Here is an 18,550-nt window from a genome sequence, read left to right on the forward strand (position 1 = left end):
AGCTAATACAGTGATACCAATTCTTCCCTTGAGGAAATGAAAGCTAAAGAGTTTAGATGAGACAGTAGTTATAGAGCAATAGCTGAGATTGTAAGTCCAGCTGAGCAGTATTTGGTAGAATAACATCTAGGGGATACTACCAAAAAGTGGCATCAGACAAAGACTACAAGGCCACTTAGGAGCAAGACTGACAGAAGAAGATTAGTGATATCACATATCAGTGGCCCTATAACTGTGGAGTTGTGAGTTGTCCTTCCATGAATATGCCTTGGCTATATGTGTTCTTGCTATATGTTCCTCTTCATGTGTGAGCCTTGGCCACATATATTCCTTGTCTATAGCCACTTTTTCCACTGATGTATGCATTTGTGAGATAATATATCCCAGGTTCATGGGGAACAGGTTTTGTTGCTACTTTTCTTAATATGTCATTTCATTAAATGCCTTTTTCTTTTTCAGAAGGAACTGAGTCTTCTGGCTAACTATTAAAGGTAAACACATTGGTTGGGGCTTGTGAACTATGGTTTTAGGGTATTTGGGCCCACAGAATACTTTGAACCCAGGACAACAATTTCTGTTGGCCTACCTAGCAAGTAGGTGGTGGCATGTGTATAAAGCACTACATCTACACCAAGAACTAAAAGTATGGAACACCAGCAATAATGCAATAATAGTTTGCTCATGTATTGAGTAGTATTATCTCTGTGTTCTCGTACCTGTGTATGGGCATGTGTACATGTATGGGTATCTCAAGATTTCTCAAGCTCTGAGTCATAGAAGTCAGAATCACAGAATTAAAAAAGATCATAGGTGATGGTGGTGCCAAATTTAAGGTTGTATGGAAATTGTGACTGAGCCTTCTACATGGCCTCAACCTTGGAGTCTTGGGGGTATGTGGGGATGTTAAGAGGGAGCACTGGAGTCCAGAATAGACGTATCTGGCAGTCAAAGTGCCTAGGAAAAAATATATGATTTTTATTTTTAACAATTAGAGAGAGACCTGAAGACACAGGAAAAAGTGACTTGAGGAATGAATAGCTCACGGAAGGATCAAATAGTATAATGTATATAACGCATTTTGCTTAAAGCACTATATAAGTGTTACATGTTATTATTAAGAAAAATAATAAAAGTTTGAGTATCACTATTCTGTCAAATGAGAACATAACTTTTGGACACACATTTTTACTACATAATGAGGAAGAGGTGCATGGTAGCAACACATACCAGCTAGTTCTCAGTTTAGTTTTGCAATAATATTTTGTCAAGTAATTTAGAAAGTTAACAAACCTGTTGGTGCAATTCATCTTCTGTTGGAGGCTTAGTTTCTGGTATGGGTGTGTGAGTTGGGCTGTGGCTTCGAATATCATTTTGTAGTCCATAGACCGACTAAATTTAAACCAAAACAAGAAATACATTACTCCTCAAACAACATTCATATATTTAATCTTCCTTTGAACTCTAACTTTATGTCATTTCTTCAGTGAAGGTTTCCTGTCCTTTAAATTATGTTTCATATCGAAATTTCTAGGGCAAATATCTTGTGTTGAAAAATTGAACCTTTCATTTCTGAATCATTAAGTTCTGATTATAGATAGTGAACATGAAGAACATAATAATAGATTATTTAGGGAAGGTAGGAATATGTAGGAGGTGAAGAGAATACTGAGGATGAAACTCAGTAACAGTTTTCTAAGTATAAACTTCAGGGAGTGGAGATGGAAATAGAAGAGAAAACACAGTAAACCCATCTAGGGCAAAACATGATCTAAGCTGTAAAGAGAAAGGGAACAGAGTCCAGTGTTAAAGAGACTAGATAAGGAGGAGACCTGGCTATTAGAATTACTTTATGATAAAAGAACTAAAACATGGTGGGATCTCAGAGGTCAGTTAGTCCAACACCATCAGTTCACACATAAGGAAGCTAAGGTCCAGGGAGAAGTTAAACAATTGCCCAAGATCATACTGGTTGTAAATGTTAAAGGCATGTTTGGAACCCAGGTCCAACCATCACCATTATCATGTTCCTCTGGAATCAGTCTACCCAAGGCAGAATTCAGTTTCTAGTTATGTTCACATGTTGTTGTTCAGTCATTTCAACTGTGTTCTATTCTTCGTGACTCCATTTGGAGTTTTCTTGGCAAAGATACTGTAGTGGTTGGCCATTTTCTTCTCCAGATGAGAAACTGAGGCAAACAGGGTTAGATCACTTGCCCAAGGTCACACAGCTAGTACATGTCCGAGACTGGATTGGAGCTCCCAAAGACGAGTCTTCCTGGTTCCAAGCCCAGTGGTCTTTCCACTGTGCCATGTAGCTGCCTGTGTTCACGTGGCCCTTTTCAAAACCACCCTTGGCTTCAGCTTTCTCGTGTGTACTTTGGTAGTGTAGTGGGTAGTAAGCTTTGGAGTCAGAAACAGCTCAGGTGCTTTTTAGCTCTGCTTGGTCTTTGTTTGCCTCTATTTCCTTGACAATAGAGTGGTGATAATAACAGCTCTTACCTTGCACGGCTGTTGCGAAGATTGTGTGGGATAACATTTATAAAAAGCACTGAGCACAATGCCTAATGCATAGTAGGTCCTATGTAAATGCTTATTCTCTTCCCTACTCCTTAAGTCCACACAGTCTGGGAATTACCAGAGAAAATGTTAATGAATGCTGTTGGAATGAGTGGGCAGCTAGGTGGCACTGTGGAAAGAGCACTGGGCTTAGAATCAGAAAAACTCATCTTCGTGAGTTCAAATCCAGCCTTAGATATATATTAGCTATGTGATCCTGGGTAAGTCATTTCACCCTGTTTGCCTCAGTTTCTTATCTGCAAAATGAGCTGGAGAAGGAAATGGCCAACCACTCCAGTATCTTTGCCAAGAAAACCCCAGATGGGGTCAGGAAGAATTGGACATAACTGAAATGACTGAATAACGACAACAAAATTGGAGTGATTAGCATGACAGTAGGCCTAACACACCATTTTGCTTGGCTTCAAATGCTTGATGGTGAACTGTTGTATTTTAAAAGCCAGAGTTGATATTTAGACTGATGTAATGCCTCAGTACTTTTTAAACTAGTGTCTATAGTATACTATTTTTCTATATTCATAGACATTTGCTTTGTCTCTTGGATTAAAAGTAATGATGACTGGCTGTCATGAGTCAGTACTAAGGTTTAAGAGCATAAGAAAAACCAGAAAACTTAAAAGGAATCAATATATAATAATTACAAAACTGACAAAAGAACAAAAGTGTAGCATATAGAACTAGTAAACCTGATACATTATTCCAGACATATTCCAGACAAATCAATCCTTCTGGGATCTTCAGATAGATGAACTGAATCCTAAATCTTACCCTGGACCTCTGTACATGTCGTTTAAATTGACTATGAGTCACTTTTCCATCATTTTACAAACACTCTTAACTCTGGAAGGATAGCTGATGAAATAAAAAGCTTAAACTTTCTTTTTGCTACATTATTTAAGCCATGTATCAGATCTATGATTCCATCACCATTTTCCTTTCAAATCAAATACTGACTTTCAGGCTGTCATGTTTTATAAGATGAGTTTTTATTTCAGAATGACAAACAAAAATACTAGTTGACTTGGGATTCTTAGCCTTATTTGGGCTTTTTTTCAAAGATCCTTAAAATAGGCCTCTTTATGAAGGACAAAAATGAGAAACACAAGAACCCAACCAAAGGCTTATACCCGAATTTTTGTTGACAGATTCAATAGGATACTGGATTAAAGTAAGGAAAACCAAAATTATATGGAAAATTACATTATTGTAGATGAAGAAGAAATAAGATGATCTTAAAGGTCCCTTCTAGCTTCAAAATTTTGTAATGGAGGTTCAATGAATGTATAGGCCTCATCAGCTTGTTCAAATGACATCTCCATGTAGAGATCTCTAAGGAGAACATGGCTTTTCTCTCCGTGGAAGCAGCTATGGAAGGAAATGGTATCTGCCCATATAGAGAATTCTAAGGAGCTGCTTTTGAGAAAATTGTGATGATGTATAAAGAAAGGGCCTTAGAGAGACTGGAACATATGTAGACATTGTCTAACTGGTTATAGTCAGCTAAAGATGTGATGAAGAAAAGGCTTTTTATTTGTCTGCTGAGTGATTCAAAGAATCCTATCAATCTCAGTCTCCTCTTTGCCTCAGGGCTTTTATTGACTTGTGAAGGGAGTGGAGCCTAAGGACTGAATTCAAAAAGTCCAGAAGGCTTCTTGGCATTCCATCATGCCTGAGTTCAGGTTTGCAGCCAATGCAATACTGATATATTAAGGTATGAAAAGAAAGGAGCCTTCTTCAGCATCCCATCCCTCCAGAGCCCAAGTTTCATAACCAGAACAGCACTGATGACCTGAGGAGTCAGGAGTGACTTTTGGGAGTGGCTTTCAGGACCCCAGTCCAGGAATAACTCATTTGGCAGTGATGTAGTTTTTAGATATGAACTTGCTGGGACCAATAATAGTATGTAGGAACTGAACAAAATTGTGAGCTTAATCATACTTTTTCCCCTATACACCTAATAGGTCAAGGTAGTATAGGATTGTTAAAGTTAATGGTGGTATAGGAGTGTTAAAGTAAATGTTTGTACCTTTCTTCTTACTATATCTTTGAAGCAAATATTCCTGTATAAAATGCTAATCAGTCTTAATTGTTAAATGGAACTTGGGTGTTAGTAACAGGGCTGTAGTTCATGGCTTCTACCTACAACCTCTCAGGGTGCCCTGAAACCCTTAAGGGGAAGATGTAGCCAGTATGGACCTGAGAGAATGGGGCCAAAGCAAATCGTGTTAAAAACTACAGTTCTAAGACTCCATATTTCTTAGGCACAAAAAAGGCAAAAAATGTCTCAGTTTATGAAATCAGTTTAAGTGCTACACAGTCCACACCAAAGGCATTTCTCAGGGAGACTGGCTATTGACAATCAAGTGACTCAGGAGTTTCTATTTTTGACTGAGCTCCAAAGTAAGCACTTCGGAGTTAATTTTACAACTAATATAAGACAGCAGATCTGTTGAGATTCAGAAGCCAGAGAAGAGTGTGCAAGAGAATCACAGTTTTAAATGTCATTTTTGGGAGTGTTAGGGACGATAGTATTATGCTAGTATAAGAGAACAGTTGACTTGTAATTACCAACTTGATGCAGGAGAAAGACCATTGTATTTGGACTTACAGAATCTACTCTAACCCAGGCTTTGTCACTTACTGCTTTTGTGACTTCGGGCATGGCATTTTACCATTCAGGATCTCTGTTTACTTATCTATAAAATGAGAGAGGCTAGGTAAGCTCTCAACTCCAAATTTATGGTCTTATTAATTGGAGGTTGATCCAGCATGGCTTGTTTCATAGACAATGAAGACACAGAAATTGATGCCCCTCCTCATAGGGGTGTTTTGAGGCTTATCTCCATTGCAAGTGCTTTAAAATTCTCAGGAAAAGAAATGACATGCTATGTTGTGGAGGCTATAAGATATTAAAGTTGGCCAATTCCAAATATCAAACTCAACTATTAATCCAAGTATTTTTGAGTCTCTATTAATTTTGAAATTTGTAATCTTACACATATGTATGAGCTCATATATATATATATATATATATATATCACTGAATCTTGAAATCATGTATTTCTGTGTGTATACATATGTATGTTTAGTTAATAAAAACATACATGCAACCCAGAACCTCAGTTAAAAATAAAGCAAAAATTTTCTATGCCTCAGGACTACATTTTGCAAATAAATTATTTAAAACAATATGTTTGAATATCATACATTTGCATTTTGAAGTAAGGATCCATGCTCAGCTGAGCCTCCTGCAAATACAAAAATACAGCATAGTAGCAAGAACTCCAGGTGTGCAATAAAGGGGGGAGCCAGGCTCTCATACCACCCCTGAACTAGCTATTTGAACATGGGCCTCCCACCTCTGATCCTGGGAATAATACCTTTAAGACTTATCTCACAGGTTTGTTGTGGGCATTAAATGTGATAAAGCATATAAGTGATATAATAATCATCATAATTATGGTCATGATGATAATGATAACTAACATTTATATATCACTTACTATGTGCTAGGCATTGTGTTAAGTACTTTACAAATATTATCTCATTTGATCCCTACAACAGCCTTAAGAGAGAGGTGCTATTATTATCCCTATTTTATAGAGGAGGAAACTGAGGCAAACAGAGGCTAAGTGACTTGCACAGAGTCACAGAGTTAGAAAGTGTCTGAGGCTAGATTTGAAGTTAGGTCTCTCTGACTTCAAGCCCAGTGCTCTCTCTATTTATTGCAGCATCCGACATTACAAACATTGAATCCTATATCAAAGTTAGCAATTATTACAAACATATAAGAGCATAAACATGTTTTAGAGTTCAAGTGGATTAATATAAAAGAGCAGCATGCAAATTCCATCCCTGCTACTTATTAGCTCTTTGACCCTAGGGAACCACACCGTTCGACTTTTTATTTATAATGCGGGGGTATTGGACTACATTGTTTACATGGTCCCTTGTATTTCTAAGTCAATGAGCTTATGATCTTTACTCATTATTTGAACTAATTGATGATTGGTCTTCCTCAAAAGAATAAACTGGACTTTGCAAATTTGTTCATTGTTTTTCACTACTATGTATATTAGTTAATGTTTCTTCTAGGTCAGTAACACTATAGTAATATACTTTTGAATGAGGAAAAACAACAGAGAAAAATAGAGAGGGTTGTGGAAGTTCACAGAATATTATTTTTGGGGGAGATAAAGAAACTAGAGAAGGTTGTTGAAATTTCCATATGATTAGAATATCTAACTATGCATACCAGAGAAGCATTCACTTGTAGCTAAGAAATTTCTAAAGAATTTGAGACCTACTCATTTCTGAAGTACATATTTTGATCTCCAATTTCCTTTTTTATTCATGAATCATATTTAAAAATTGTATTTACCTATATAGAGACACTTCAGGTAAATTGTTATTAATGTAATCTTTATATACCTGGCAAAAATACCAGGTGTGTGGGAATTAACTAATTCTAAATATCAGATCAGGAGAGCAAGAGATAAAGAGAGAGAAGGAGGGGTAGAGGGAAGGGAATGGGGAGAGCAAGAAAGGGAGAGGGAAAAGGGAGAGAGAAGGGGTAAGGGAAGAGAGACCATGAAAGCATCAGGAGGAGGTTGGAAGAGTTTGTGTCTGAGTTCAAAGTCATTCTGTCATTGTCATAAAAAAAGACAAATGGACCATTTAAATTATTTCAGTGCCCTAAACATTATTGTTGTTTTTAAATGATGCTTTTTTTGGTTGGGACTAATTCTAATAAATTCAATGTGATAGAAATCATGGAACTAGATTTATGAAGAGAAGAGATGGTAATTTTTGAATAGTCTAAAATGGAGATAGGTTATAATATCATGATGTCACTCTTTAAGCCATTATGATCAATGGCCAGAATCTTGGTGCTGACTCACCCTGGAAATAATTTTGAAACTGACACATAGAACTGGAGGTCAGGTCCCTTTTGTATGGCTTATTTATTTTTCCATATTTCAAGGAGTTAAAATTTGGATAGCAGCATTTCTAGCCAGTACTTTTCAGTCCAACAGAGAAAGATATATGCTATATTAACAAAATATCATTGTGAAGTCTAGTTTTACAAAAAGAGAACATGTATCTGTACATGTATGTTCAAGTTGTACTCAATTCTAGCAGTGGGACAGAAGCTGCTAGGTTTTTTTGTTTTTGTTTTTGTTTTTCCAAATCAGAGCCTATCTTCCCTAGGTTTCAGTTGAGGAAAATTACCATATAAGAGAAAACTGTGAACAGGATCTCTTCCCAGTTCCTCAGGAGAGAACAGGAGTTATTTCCCTCAATATTTTTGGTGAGCTTTTTGTTTTGTTTTGTTTTGTTTTAATCTTGCCCTTCATCATGGCTATGAGTGCACTCATGCTATGCCTTTGAAGAGAGTTTCAAAAGGCTGATGGGTGGAGTGACTGGCAAGAAACAGAGCAGTAGTTCTTTTTGTCTTGCTTTGCCTTCTCTCCTAGAGGCAAAATAAAAACCCTTTCTGACTGCTGTATTTGAATTGGTTTTATGACACTTGCTGAAGGTTGTTGTTTTTTAAACCCAGGTACTGAGGAGAACTGCCTTGAATTAAAAGTATCTTATTATGTCAAGGACTTTGGCCTCCATTCAATAGAGCCTTTAGCCATTGTTATTGTTCAGTTGTGTCCAACTCTTAGTGACCCCATGGATCATATTGTCCATGGGGTTTTCTTGGCAAAGATACTGGAGTGGTTTGCCATTTCCTTCTCCAGCAGAGAAGCTCCTCCTAGGCAAACAGAGTTTAAATGAATTGCCCAAGGTCACGCAACTAGTAAGTGTTTGAGGTCATATTTGAACTCAGGTCTGCCTGATTCCAGGTCCAGCACTATCCACTGAGTCATTTAGCTGCCCCATCCTTTAGCTATACTACTATATGAATAACACCCTCAAAAATGCTTAGTGATTCTATCTGGTGGGCACTTTCTGGTTCAGTCAATAACTCAACCAGTCAGCATTAATTAAGCAACTACTACATGCCAGACACTGGGCTAAATACAGGCTAAACAAACACAAAAAGTGATAACAGCTTTTGACTTTAAAGGAAATATGAAGACTTAAGGAAGAATCCACAAAAGGTAGTGCCCTGAGCCTAATTAAATGCCATTAACAGAAAAGTCTATAGTTTTCACTTCTTATTCACTGTTGAGAACTTTTTTTCTCCTTTGGTTTTCTGAAAGTGGCCCTTTCCCCATCATTTTCTTCCCTCATTCTGTGTCTACTTTTCTTCTTCTGACTTGCCTGTGCTTACAACTATAAAAGGTCTCTCCATTGCTGATTCTGTCTCCCTAGTGACTGAGGACTTTAGCCCCATCTCCTGCCTTTTGGTACTCATTCCTTGCCAAGCCTTCTTAGAGCTGAGGCTATATGTGAATGAGCATCACTCCCTAACTCCCAAGCCTAATCCCCAAGCAGTTTTACTCAGGGGAGTGGGGAGTGAGATATTTTTTGAGGCTTCCGAGGACAGTACTTCGGATCGATCCCAGATTTCTTGTTTATCCAAGGCAATGAGGGACGGTGGGTAGGACCAGACAAGTAAGTGTTCAGTAAAGCAAAAAATGTAATGGAGAATTCTGGTTCCTGGCATAAATTCCATTGCTTTGGGAGGGGCATTGGTAGTGGTGGTAGTTGTATGGTACAGAGTACAATCTGCTTGTTTTAGGGCAGGCATACAAAGAAGAAGGGTGCCCCATTCCCCAAAGAATCCAAAAGAGGAAGTAGATATAAGGCTTGGAGGTGGTGTTGAGGCAGGTCTTGGAAGAAGGACATTACTGTTGGAGAGTGGCATCAAACATTGCAGAGACTGTGGACGGTAGGACTACAAAGGAAGCATGTCTACATCCTCCCCCCACCCCAAGCCTTTGGCACCCTGGGACAAAGCCTCATTTATCTTGGCCTAGTTATGGCTCTGGTGAAACATGGGAAAAAAAATAACTTTGATGTGGCTGTAGCCCCAGGGTCTTCCTGTGGATAAGAGACCCCATCACCCTCACTGAGGCAATCAGAACACTTCCTACTTTACCTTTCGAGTTTTGTGAGGGTTCCTCATTCTGGATGATTTTTTAATATCCACTTCGGTTGTGTTTACACAACCAGGCTAGAAATGGAAAATAGAGAAAATAGCTCCTTGAGAAAAGAGTTGTTCATCAGTGCATTTCTTTGCATATTAATGACAGGAGTTGGAAACATTGTGCATACACAGTGACAAAGAAAAACACTGGTAGTTCTCCCCAAATTGCCTTAGCAGCCTTTATCAGCCAAAGTTATTATTGAAACGAAGAGGTTACTCCATTTTCCTTTCTACATTTTAAAACCTCCAATTACCATGCAAAATATAATGCTCAGAAAAACACAGACTCAGGTTTGGGATGTGAGTGTAAGGAGTTATACTGATAATTTCTCACTCACCAAGCTCAGAGCTACAGTCTACACAGTCCTCTAAAGGAATGATGTCTTTCTGGCTGATCTCCTGGCACTATTCTCCCTGGAGTATAGAATGTTTACTTAGTCATGGTATTCTTATTCTTATTCTTATTCTTATTATTATATGGTTACTTGGTTTACCCATGATGAAAAAATAAAGTGACATTCAGTCTGGCCAACTCCAACACTCCAACTCCAGAATGAATTTTTACAGTGGTTACAAATTCCAGGAATTGGGGAGTCCATGATGGAAACATTTGGTTCCTAAGAGACAGTATGTGTGTGGCCACTGGAGTCTGTGGCCACAGTGAGGACGATAGAAACAGGAACTGGCATACAATATTCTATACACATAGAAGTTCAAAAATCTCACCCGGCCCTTATTTTCCCCTGATATGTCGTCCTAATGCAGGCAAAAGTGGGAAAGAGGAGGACGGGAGTGGTCAGTAGCCACCCTTTGTAATCCTTCAATCTTTAAGATTCTTACTCTTATTTTAATCAGTGACAATGATACCACTAGAGTGGCATGGCAAGTAGTGGCAAAATTAATCAGATTCATGACTAATGAGGATTTTCCCCTTTTGGCAATGTTCCCAGTTTGTGAAAAGTGTTGCTGAGAGATAAAGAGTACTTTAGGTAAAACTATTAAGTTTTTCTTTTCTTTCCTTCTTTCTTTCCTTCTTTCTTTCCTTCTTTCTTTCTTCCTTTCTTTCTTTCTTTCTTTCTTTCTTTCTTTCTTTCTTTCTTTCTTTCTTTCTTTCTTTCTTTCTTTCTTTCTTTCTTTCTTTCTTTCTTTCTTTCTTTCTTTCTTTTTTAATTTAAAAGAGAAAAGAGGAACAGGGAAAGGAATATTTATAGGTTCATCAGATCTCATAGTCACAAGGGGCCTTCTGAATCATTCATGATTTAAAAGCAATGGAAATGATCACTGACACTGGTTTTCCTTTCCTTTTCAATTTTTGCATTGCTGTTTAAGTATATCAAACAGGAATAGCAGAGAAAACAGGTCAAGCAGGCCCAGAAAACTCAAGTCTTCTTATGTCTCCCCAAAAGCTTGAAGATGCATTTTTAACACTGGATCCCATCACAGAGAAGGTGAGGAAAGATAGACTCAGGAAAGGAGTGGGAATGGTGAGAAGCATTTAGACCAGTTAAAGAGGATTCCTCTCCCAGAGAGAGAGAGAGAGAGAGAGAGAGAGAGAGAGAGAGAGAGAGAGAGAGAGAGAGAGAGGGAGAGAATCAATTAAGGATACAAGTTTATTTTTCTCAAAACTTTTATTGATATGTTTTATTTTTACAAATCACTTACAGATTGTTGCCAATTTGTGAGACATTTCTAAATTTATATTAAAATAGTTAAGTAAAATTAATAAAACTTATTAGCTGTGTGACCCTGGGCAAGTCACTTAACTTCTTTTAGCTTCAGTTTGCTCAATTGTAAAATGGGGGTAATAATAGCCCCTCCAAGAAAATACAATATGTAAAGTGCTTTGTAAATCTTAGATTTTTACATAAATGTTAGTTGTTAATATTATTATTAATTAAGTACTTAGTGACAAATAAAAATGTGAGAAAATAGGCTTTTAAAATACACAAAAGTCTCATACCTAAAATATCATGAATGCTTTCATCAAGAAGAAATACTATAAGCAGTTTTCAGATGAAGAAATTAAAGCTATCTATAGTCATATAAAATGTTCTGAATCACTATTAATTAGAGAGATGCAAATTAAAACAGCTGAGGTACCACCTCACATCTATCAGGTTGGCCACTATGACATAAAAAGAAAATGATAAATGTTGGAAGAGATGTAGGAAAACTGGGACCCTCATGCACTGTTGGTGGAATTGTGAACTGATCCAACAATTCTGAAGAACAATTTGGAACTATGCCCAAAGGGCAAAACTGTATTCGTTTTGACCCAGCAATACTACTACTAAGTCTATACCCCAAAGAGATAAAAAAAAAAAAGGGAAAAGCACCTATTTGTTAAAAATGTGGTGGCAAAAAACTGCAAATTAAGGGAATGCCTACCAACTGGGGAATGGCTGAACAAGTTGTGATATATGATTCTGATGGTATACTTTTGTGCAAGAAAATGACAAGCAGGATGTCTTCAGAAAAAACCTGGAAAAACTTACACAAACTGATGCAAAATGAAGTGAGCAGAACCAGGAGAATAGTGTACACAGTAACAGCAATATTATATGATGATTAACTGTGAATGACTTAGCTATTCTCAGCAATACAATGATCCAAGACAATTCTAAAAGTCTCATGATGAAAACTTCTGTTCACATTCAGAGAAAGAATTGATGGAGGCTGAATGTAGATCAAATTATATTATTTTTCACTTTATTTTTTCATGGTTTGTTTTTCTTTTGGTCTGGTTTTTTTCCTTTCACAACATGACTAATATGGAAATATATTTTACATGATAGTACATGTATAATCAATATCAAATTGCTTACCACCTTAGGGAAGGGGAAAATTTGGAACTCAAAATTAAAAAAAAAATTGAATGTTAAAAATTGTCTTTACATGTAATTGGGGGAAAATAAAATATTATTTTAAAAGGAAGAAATATCATTCTTCCCTTTTTTAAGAGATAGAGACCTATGTATGTGCATGTAACATATTCAGCTAATATGTTATTAAATTTTGTTTTCTTTATTCTTTATTACAAGAGATGTCTCTCCAGGTGGCAGAAGAAGGACATATTTAGGGGGAAAAGGTGCAGTAAAAAGATAGACATCAATAAATATTAAAACAAAATAGTTTTAAAAGAGTTAAATGGTACTAGAAATGGCAAGCGCCAGATAATATCAGAAAAAAAAGTTAAACTGACTATACCTTAACAGATGGGAAATATGGGAGTTATTTACAGATCAGCAGTGTATAATAAGACCATTAGCTTATCACAGCAAACACCAATTAAAAGGAAGGATAAAGATGAAAAGAAGCTATGGAATGAAATTCAAATTGATTCACCCTGACCTATTTAAACAAGCCATTGATATAAAAATATAGGGAATGGAAGAAGGAACAGATATCACCATTTCCTGTAGAAATTTAATCAATATAAATTAAATCACTGTAGTGTCATGTGGAAAAGTTTGGAAACCACCTCAGCCAAAAAACTTAATCTCATTTTTAACCTCACTCATTATAAACAAGAAGAAAATTACATCTCCCAAGTATAGACCAATGATCTTAACTTTGCTATCTGGCCAAATGTTATAGTGTATTACTGCATGGATGGTTAGTGAAATCTAAAAAAGTAAGCAGTGAAAACAAAGAGTTAACATGCCAGCATAATTAAAGAAATTTTGACAGGATGTTAAACTGATGGGTTGGGGAGAGGATATCATGTATGTATGTTTTTCCTAGATTTTAGCAAAACTTTTGATAGTTTTTAAAGCTATTTTTCTGATAAACATAGGCTTAAGATAGATGGTAGTATAATTATATGGATATAAATTTGCTTTATTGCACAAAATACTTAGCGTGAATAGTAATCATTAATAGGTCAATATCAACGTGGAAGAAGGGAGCCAGCAGAGTACCCGGGGATAAGTGCTTGGTTCTGTGTGGTATAACATTTTGTTAGTGACGTGGATAAAAGTGAAGATGGCATCTGACTCAAAGTTGGGAGATGTAAGTGATGTCCTGGATGATAGTCAGGATTTGAATAGATGTTGCAGTCTAGATCACTGAATTTAATCTAATAACATGAAATTTAAGAGGAACAAATATAATTCTATGCTTTATACTTGGGTTTACTTAACCCCCCCCCCCCCGCTTTACAAGTATAGATAGAGGAGACATGGCTAGAGATAAGTTTGTCTGGAAAATATATGAGTTTTAATATAATGCCAGCTCAACCAGAGTCAATAGTGTGATATGAAAGCTAGAAAAACTAATGTGATCTAGGGGTGCATTCAAATATGCACGATTGCAAGGACTAGGAAGGTAACAGTCCTATTGTATTCTGACTTGGTCAAGCCATATCTGGGGTATTTTGTTCAAGCCTAGGAACCACATCTTAGAAGTAACACTGAGAAGCAGACAAGTTTCCAGATGAGGGTAACCAGAAGATGTTAGACTTGGAACTCATGTAATAGAAAAACTGATAGAAGGAACTGAGGACGTTTAAGCAAATGATAACTGTCTCCACTTACTTAAAGAGCTATTAAATGAATGATGGAGTAGAATGATTCTGTCTAGCCCTAAATTGCAGAAATGAGGATAATGGATGCAAGTTGCACAGAAGACATAGATGAGAATCACATAGGATAAGAAACATTGATGCACTGCTGGAAGGAGTGCCCATGTTGATAATATCATAGATCCATTGCAATGTGAAAGTATGATATTATAGGTTCAGTAACATATGAAAAAAATAGCTATTTGAAAGAGTGGCATAGTGGAAAGAGTAATGGACTAAAGAGTCAGAAGACCTGGTCTAGTGCCATCTCTCAGGCAGCGAGGTAGCAGAGTGTATAAGAACACTTGGATTTAAGTCAGAAAATTTGAGTTCAAATCCAGCCTCAGAAATTTAGTACCTGTGTGACCCTGGGCAAGTTACTGTTGGCTTCGGTTTTCTCAACTGTAACATGCAGAAAATAATAATACCTACCTCCCAGTGTTGTTTTGAAGATCTAATGAGATAACTGTAAAAAACATACTCCCTTGGAACATAGTAGGTGCTTAATAAATATCTGTTCCCTTCTTTTTTCTGTCAACCCCGTCCCCGCCCCCCTCCCCAACTCTGCCATTAATCAACTATGGTAACTTTGAATGTGTCACTCAACCTTTCTGAGCCTTAGTTTATTTGTATAATGAGGGATTAGTACCAGGTGATCTAAGGTCTCTTTTTCTTTTAACATTCATTGATTCTAAAATCATAACCATAGTATTATCTCATGAGGTAGAGGAGTTATCATTGAGCTCCAGGCATTCATTTATAACATACCTGGCAAAGGGTCTTTTAACTTCACATTAAAGATTTATAATGATAAGATATTTGTTGCCTTTTGAATCACTCCATTATGGAAGACAATTTAGAATAAGCACCCCTTCCAGTTCCTCTTAACACTTACTGTTTGGTGGCTGCTTACTTTTAAAGCCAGAGTATGCTTAAGTTCCTGTCTTGGGATTTAAGTCTTCTAAGGCATCTGGTATTAGTTGTTGTCAGAAACCAGGTCCTTTACTCAAATAGGCTTGTGATCTGTTTTTGATACAGAACTTCTCATAGTATATAGCAGGCTCCTAACGCTAACACCATTTTACCTCTTTGGAGGAGGAGATGGAGAATGTGGAGGAGGTGGAGGAGGAGGAAGAGGAATAAGAAGAAGGAGGGGGAGGAGGAAAAGAAATAGAGAAGGAGGAGAATAAGGAGGAAGAGGCAGAGGAGGAGGAGGAGAAGCACCACCTATATAAACCAAAGACTGTATAATACCTACCACTAGCTGGCACCAAATCCATGGGAAACACAGTAATCTATGACACCTTAAATATCTCTTTCCAAATAGACACAAATGTCTAGAACATAGTGGGCACTCAATAAATATTTGTTGATTAATTAAGATACCTACATGCCCTTGACACATGAAAGTATAATTAGTACTAGGCATAAAAGAGAATAGTGAAATATATCTAGGAATTCATAAAAATTGTCTGTGGTTCACTCGAGCTATGTCAGAGTACTATCATAACCCTGTTCACAATATTACATCTAATACAAGGCCCTCTTCAACTCTATCCAAGGGGTTTTAATTCATAAAGTAATAAAAGGATTTCATTATAGGATAGCAGCCTCCAGGATAATTATTAATGACGTACATGACCAGAGGGTAGAATTCATGGGTCCCATGATTGACATTATATTAAAGAGATAAAAAAATCTTTTTAGTTGCCTTAGATGTTAGTCATTAATTTTAGCCCAGCACTTTGTTTTTTGGAGGTGGGGTGGAGAGGCAGTAAAGTACGATCATTAAATGAATTTACCACTTCAAATAATGTTTTCAGACTGCATGGAATTTATTCTTACTGTGAAGATAATGAGAAGTAATATGACTTGTGAACTGATAGAGTTTGGAATTCCTGAGTTTGAATCCATCCTCTGGTCACGTTGCCTATGTGACCCTGGCAAGTTATTTAAACTCTTGGTGCCCCAAACAACTTTCTGAAACCATGGAGAGCTTATCTATACTTGTAGAGAGAAGCTGTGTTTATTTATTTTTAACCAGGAGTACCCTTTTCCAATTAAATTATAGGTCCTGATCTCCCCTTCACCCCACAAAGAATATAATAATAACTGGTTTATATACACACTTGTTTCTTCAGTATACCTTAAATTATTTACCACCACCATAACTTCATGCCTCCCCATACTGTTGCTTGCCCACCTTTGCTTTCTCCTAGGAGTTGAGTTATGATAGGGATCATCAGTTCTTCCACAGAAGTATGGACTACATTTTCCTAAGGGATTGACCTCTCCTTCACTGATATGACTAGATCCAACCATGATGGATGGCAAAAGTCAGAAGCTCACACAAAGGCTATTTGTAACATAATAAAGGTGAAGACCAGTATTACACATACCATGTTGGGGTCCTGAGGTCTTCTGATACCACAAATGAGCTCTACGCAGTTCTTTCTCCAGAAGGCAGCTTTCCCAATAGCTGCCACATTTTCTAGTGCTTAAACTCAAAGCAGGAATTACTTTAAATAGCTCAATCTCCATGAGCCTGCTGTCATTCCAGAGATCCAGTTCTTTTTTTTTGGTTAGGCAATGGGGTTAAGTGACTTGCCCAGGGTCACACAGCTAGTAAGTGTTATGTGTCTGAGGCCAGATTTGAACTCAGGTCTTCCTGAATCCAGGGCTGGTGCTTTATCCACTGCACCACCTAGCTGCCCTCAGAGATCCAATTCTTATCTTAGGGGCAGTAGATATTATAGATGGAGTTCTGGCATTAGAACAAAGAAACTGTATTCAACTGCTGTCCTTAACATCTACCACTTATTCAATCTTGGTCAAGTCCCTGAAGACTTGCTATAAGCTTTACTTCACTCACGTGGAATACTTATAGTGCATATATCACAAGGTTGTTATGTCTCCAATGAGCTAATATAAGGAATCTTGAAAACTTTGAAGGTCTATATAAATATTGATATAGGAGCTGTATTACCTTATTTCTGTGAATCATGCTCTTACACATAGAGTTGACAGGAAGGTCTAAGGGCCTAAGCCAACAATGATTGTCTTTTTCAATAATACCACCAAAAGAACACTACTGAGTGAGTTTCCAAATAGCTTTTGTCTGCTCACTGTCATTAGCCTAAGTTCAGCCTTGACTCATAACATATTTATATATCTTTGGGTCTAAAACCATTGTGAAGAAAAACAATAATTACATGAAAGCTGAATCATTCTTAACTGGTACTCTGGTTAGAATGAAAGCTAAAGTGTTTGGGGAGATAAGAACCGAAAGTCTGCAAATTTGCTCATATATTAGGGTAAACATCTTTTAAAGGAATTTTATTTGTATTTGTATTTTAAAAGTGATGCTTCAGAACTCTAAAGCTTTAGAAGGAAAAGACATGCTTCTGGAAGGACAAATGATATCTAGAAGCACACCCTGAGGAGGGTGACCTTGATGTTCAGAGGAATGGAAATTACGTCATGTGGGGACCAAATGAAAGAAATGGATTGTCTAGTCAAGCAAACAGAAGATTTTGGAGAAGCATGAAAGATATCTTGAAGCATTTGAAATGCTGATGTGTTGGAAGGATATTGGAGTTACTCAGGGATTAGAATTAGGAACCACGAGTAGATGTTGCAGAGGGGCAAAAAAAGGCACAAAGTAAGGGTGGTTGTTGTTGGTAGGGTGCATTGATCACAATAAGCCCTGATCCACATGTTCAGTGGACTTATTTTTATGACAGCTAAGAATTGGAAATTGAGAGGATGCCCATCAGTTGGGGAATGGCTAAATAAGCTGAGGTATATAATGTGATGGAATATTATTTTGCTATAAGAAATGACAAGCAGGATAATTTCAGAAAAACTTGGAAAGACAGATGCAAAATGAAGTGAGCAGAACCAGGAGAACATTGTACATAGTAATGGCATTCGTGTTCAATGAAGACCTGTGAATGACGTAGCTATTCTCAGCAATACAATGATCCAAGACAATCCCAAAGGACTAATGATGAAGCATGCTATCCATCTCCAGAGAAAGAACTGATACTGTTTGAATATAGACTGAAGCTTGCAATTTTTTCACTTTCTTTCATTTTTTAAAAAATTCAAGTCTTCTTACAAAATGACTAATATGGAGATGTTTTACATGATTGTACATGTATGAACTATATTAGATTGCTTACTGTCTGGGGGGAGGGGAGGGAAGGATAGAATTTGGAACTCAACTTTGAACAAATGTTTAAAAATTGTTTTAACATATAATTGAGAGGAAAGAAAATATTATATATTTTAAAAATAACAAAATTTAA

General features: G+C 36.9%; 1 protein-coding gene across 6 annotated transcripts in view; it reads right to left on the reverse strand.

The window, feature by feature from the left end:
- RGS7 (regulator of G protein signaling 7) overlaps positions 1 to 18,550 on the reverse strand; it is a 668,840-nt gene that overhangs the window by 64,511 nt on the left and 585,779 nt on the right. For 5 of the 6 annotated variants that reach the window (XM_020982050.2, XM_020982049.2, XM_020982047.2 and 2 more), the window contains 2 exons: positions 9,632 to 9,706; positions 1,291 to 1,389 (listed from right to left, as the gene is read on the reverse strand). In XM_020982050.2, the coding sequence (XP_020837709.1) occupies positions 1,291 to 1,389; positions 9,632 to 9,706 (174 nt within the window). The remainder of the gene's footprint in view (positions 1 to 1,290; positions 1,390 to 9,631; positions 9,707 to 18,550) is intronic. The other variant, XM_078156253.1, reaches the window with a different exon arrangement.

Source organism: Phascolarctos cinereus, unplaced genomic scaffold, assembly GCF_003287225.1.
Source record: "Phascolarctos cinereus isolate Bilbo 61053 unplaced genomic scaffold, phaCin_HiC Scaffold_5;HRSCAF=322, whole genome shotgun sequence".
Classification (NCBI taxonomy): domain Eukaryota; kingdom Metazoa; phylum Chordata; class Mammalia; order Diprotodontia; family Phascolarctidae; genus Phascolarctos; species Phascolarctos cinereus.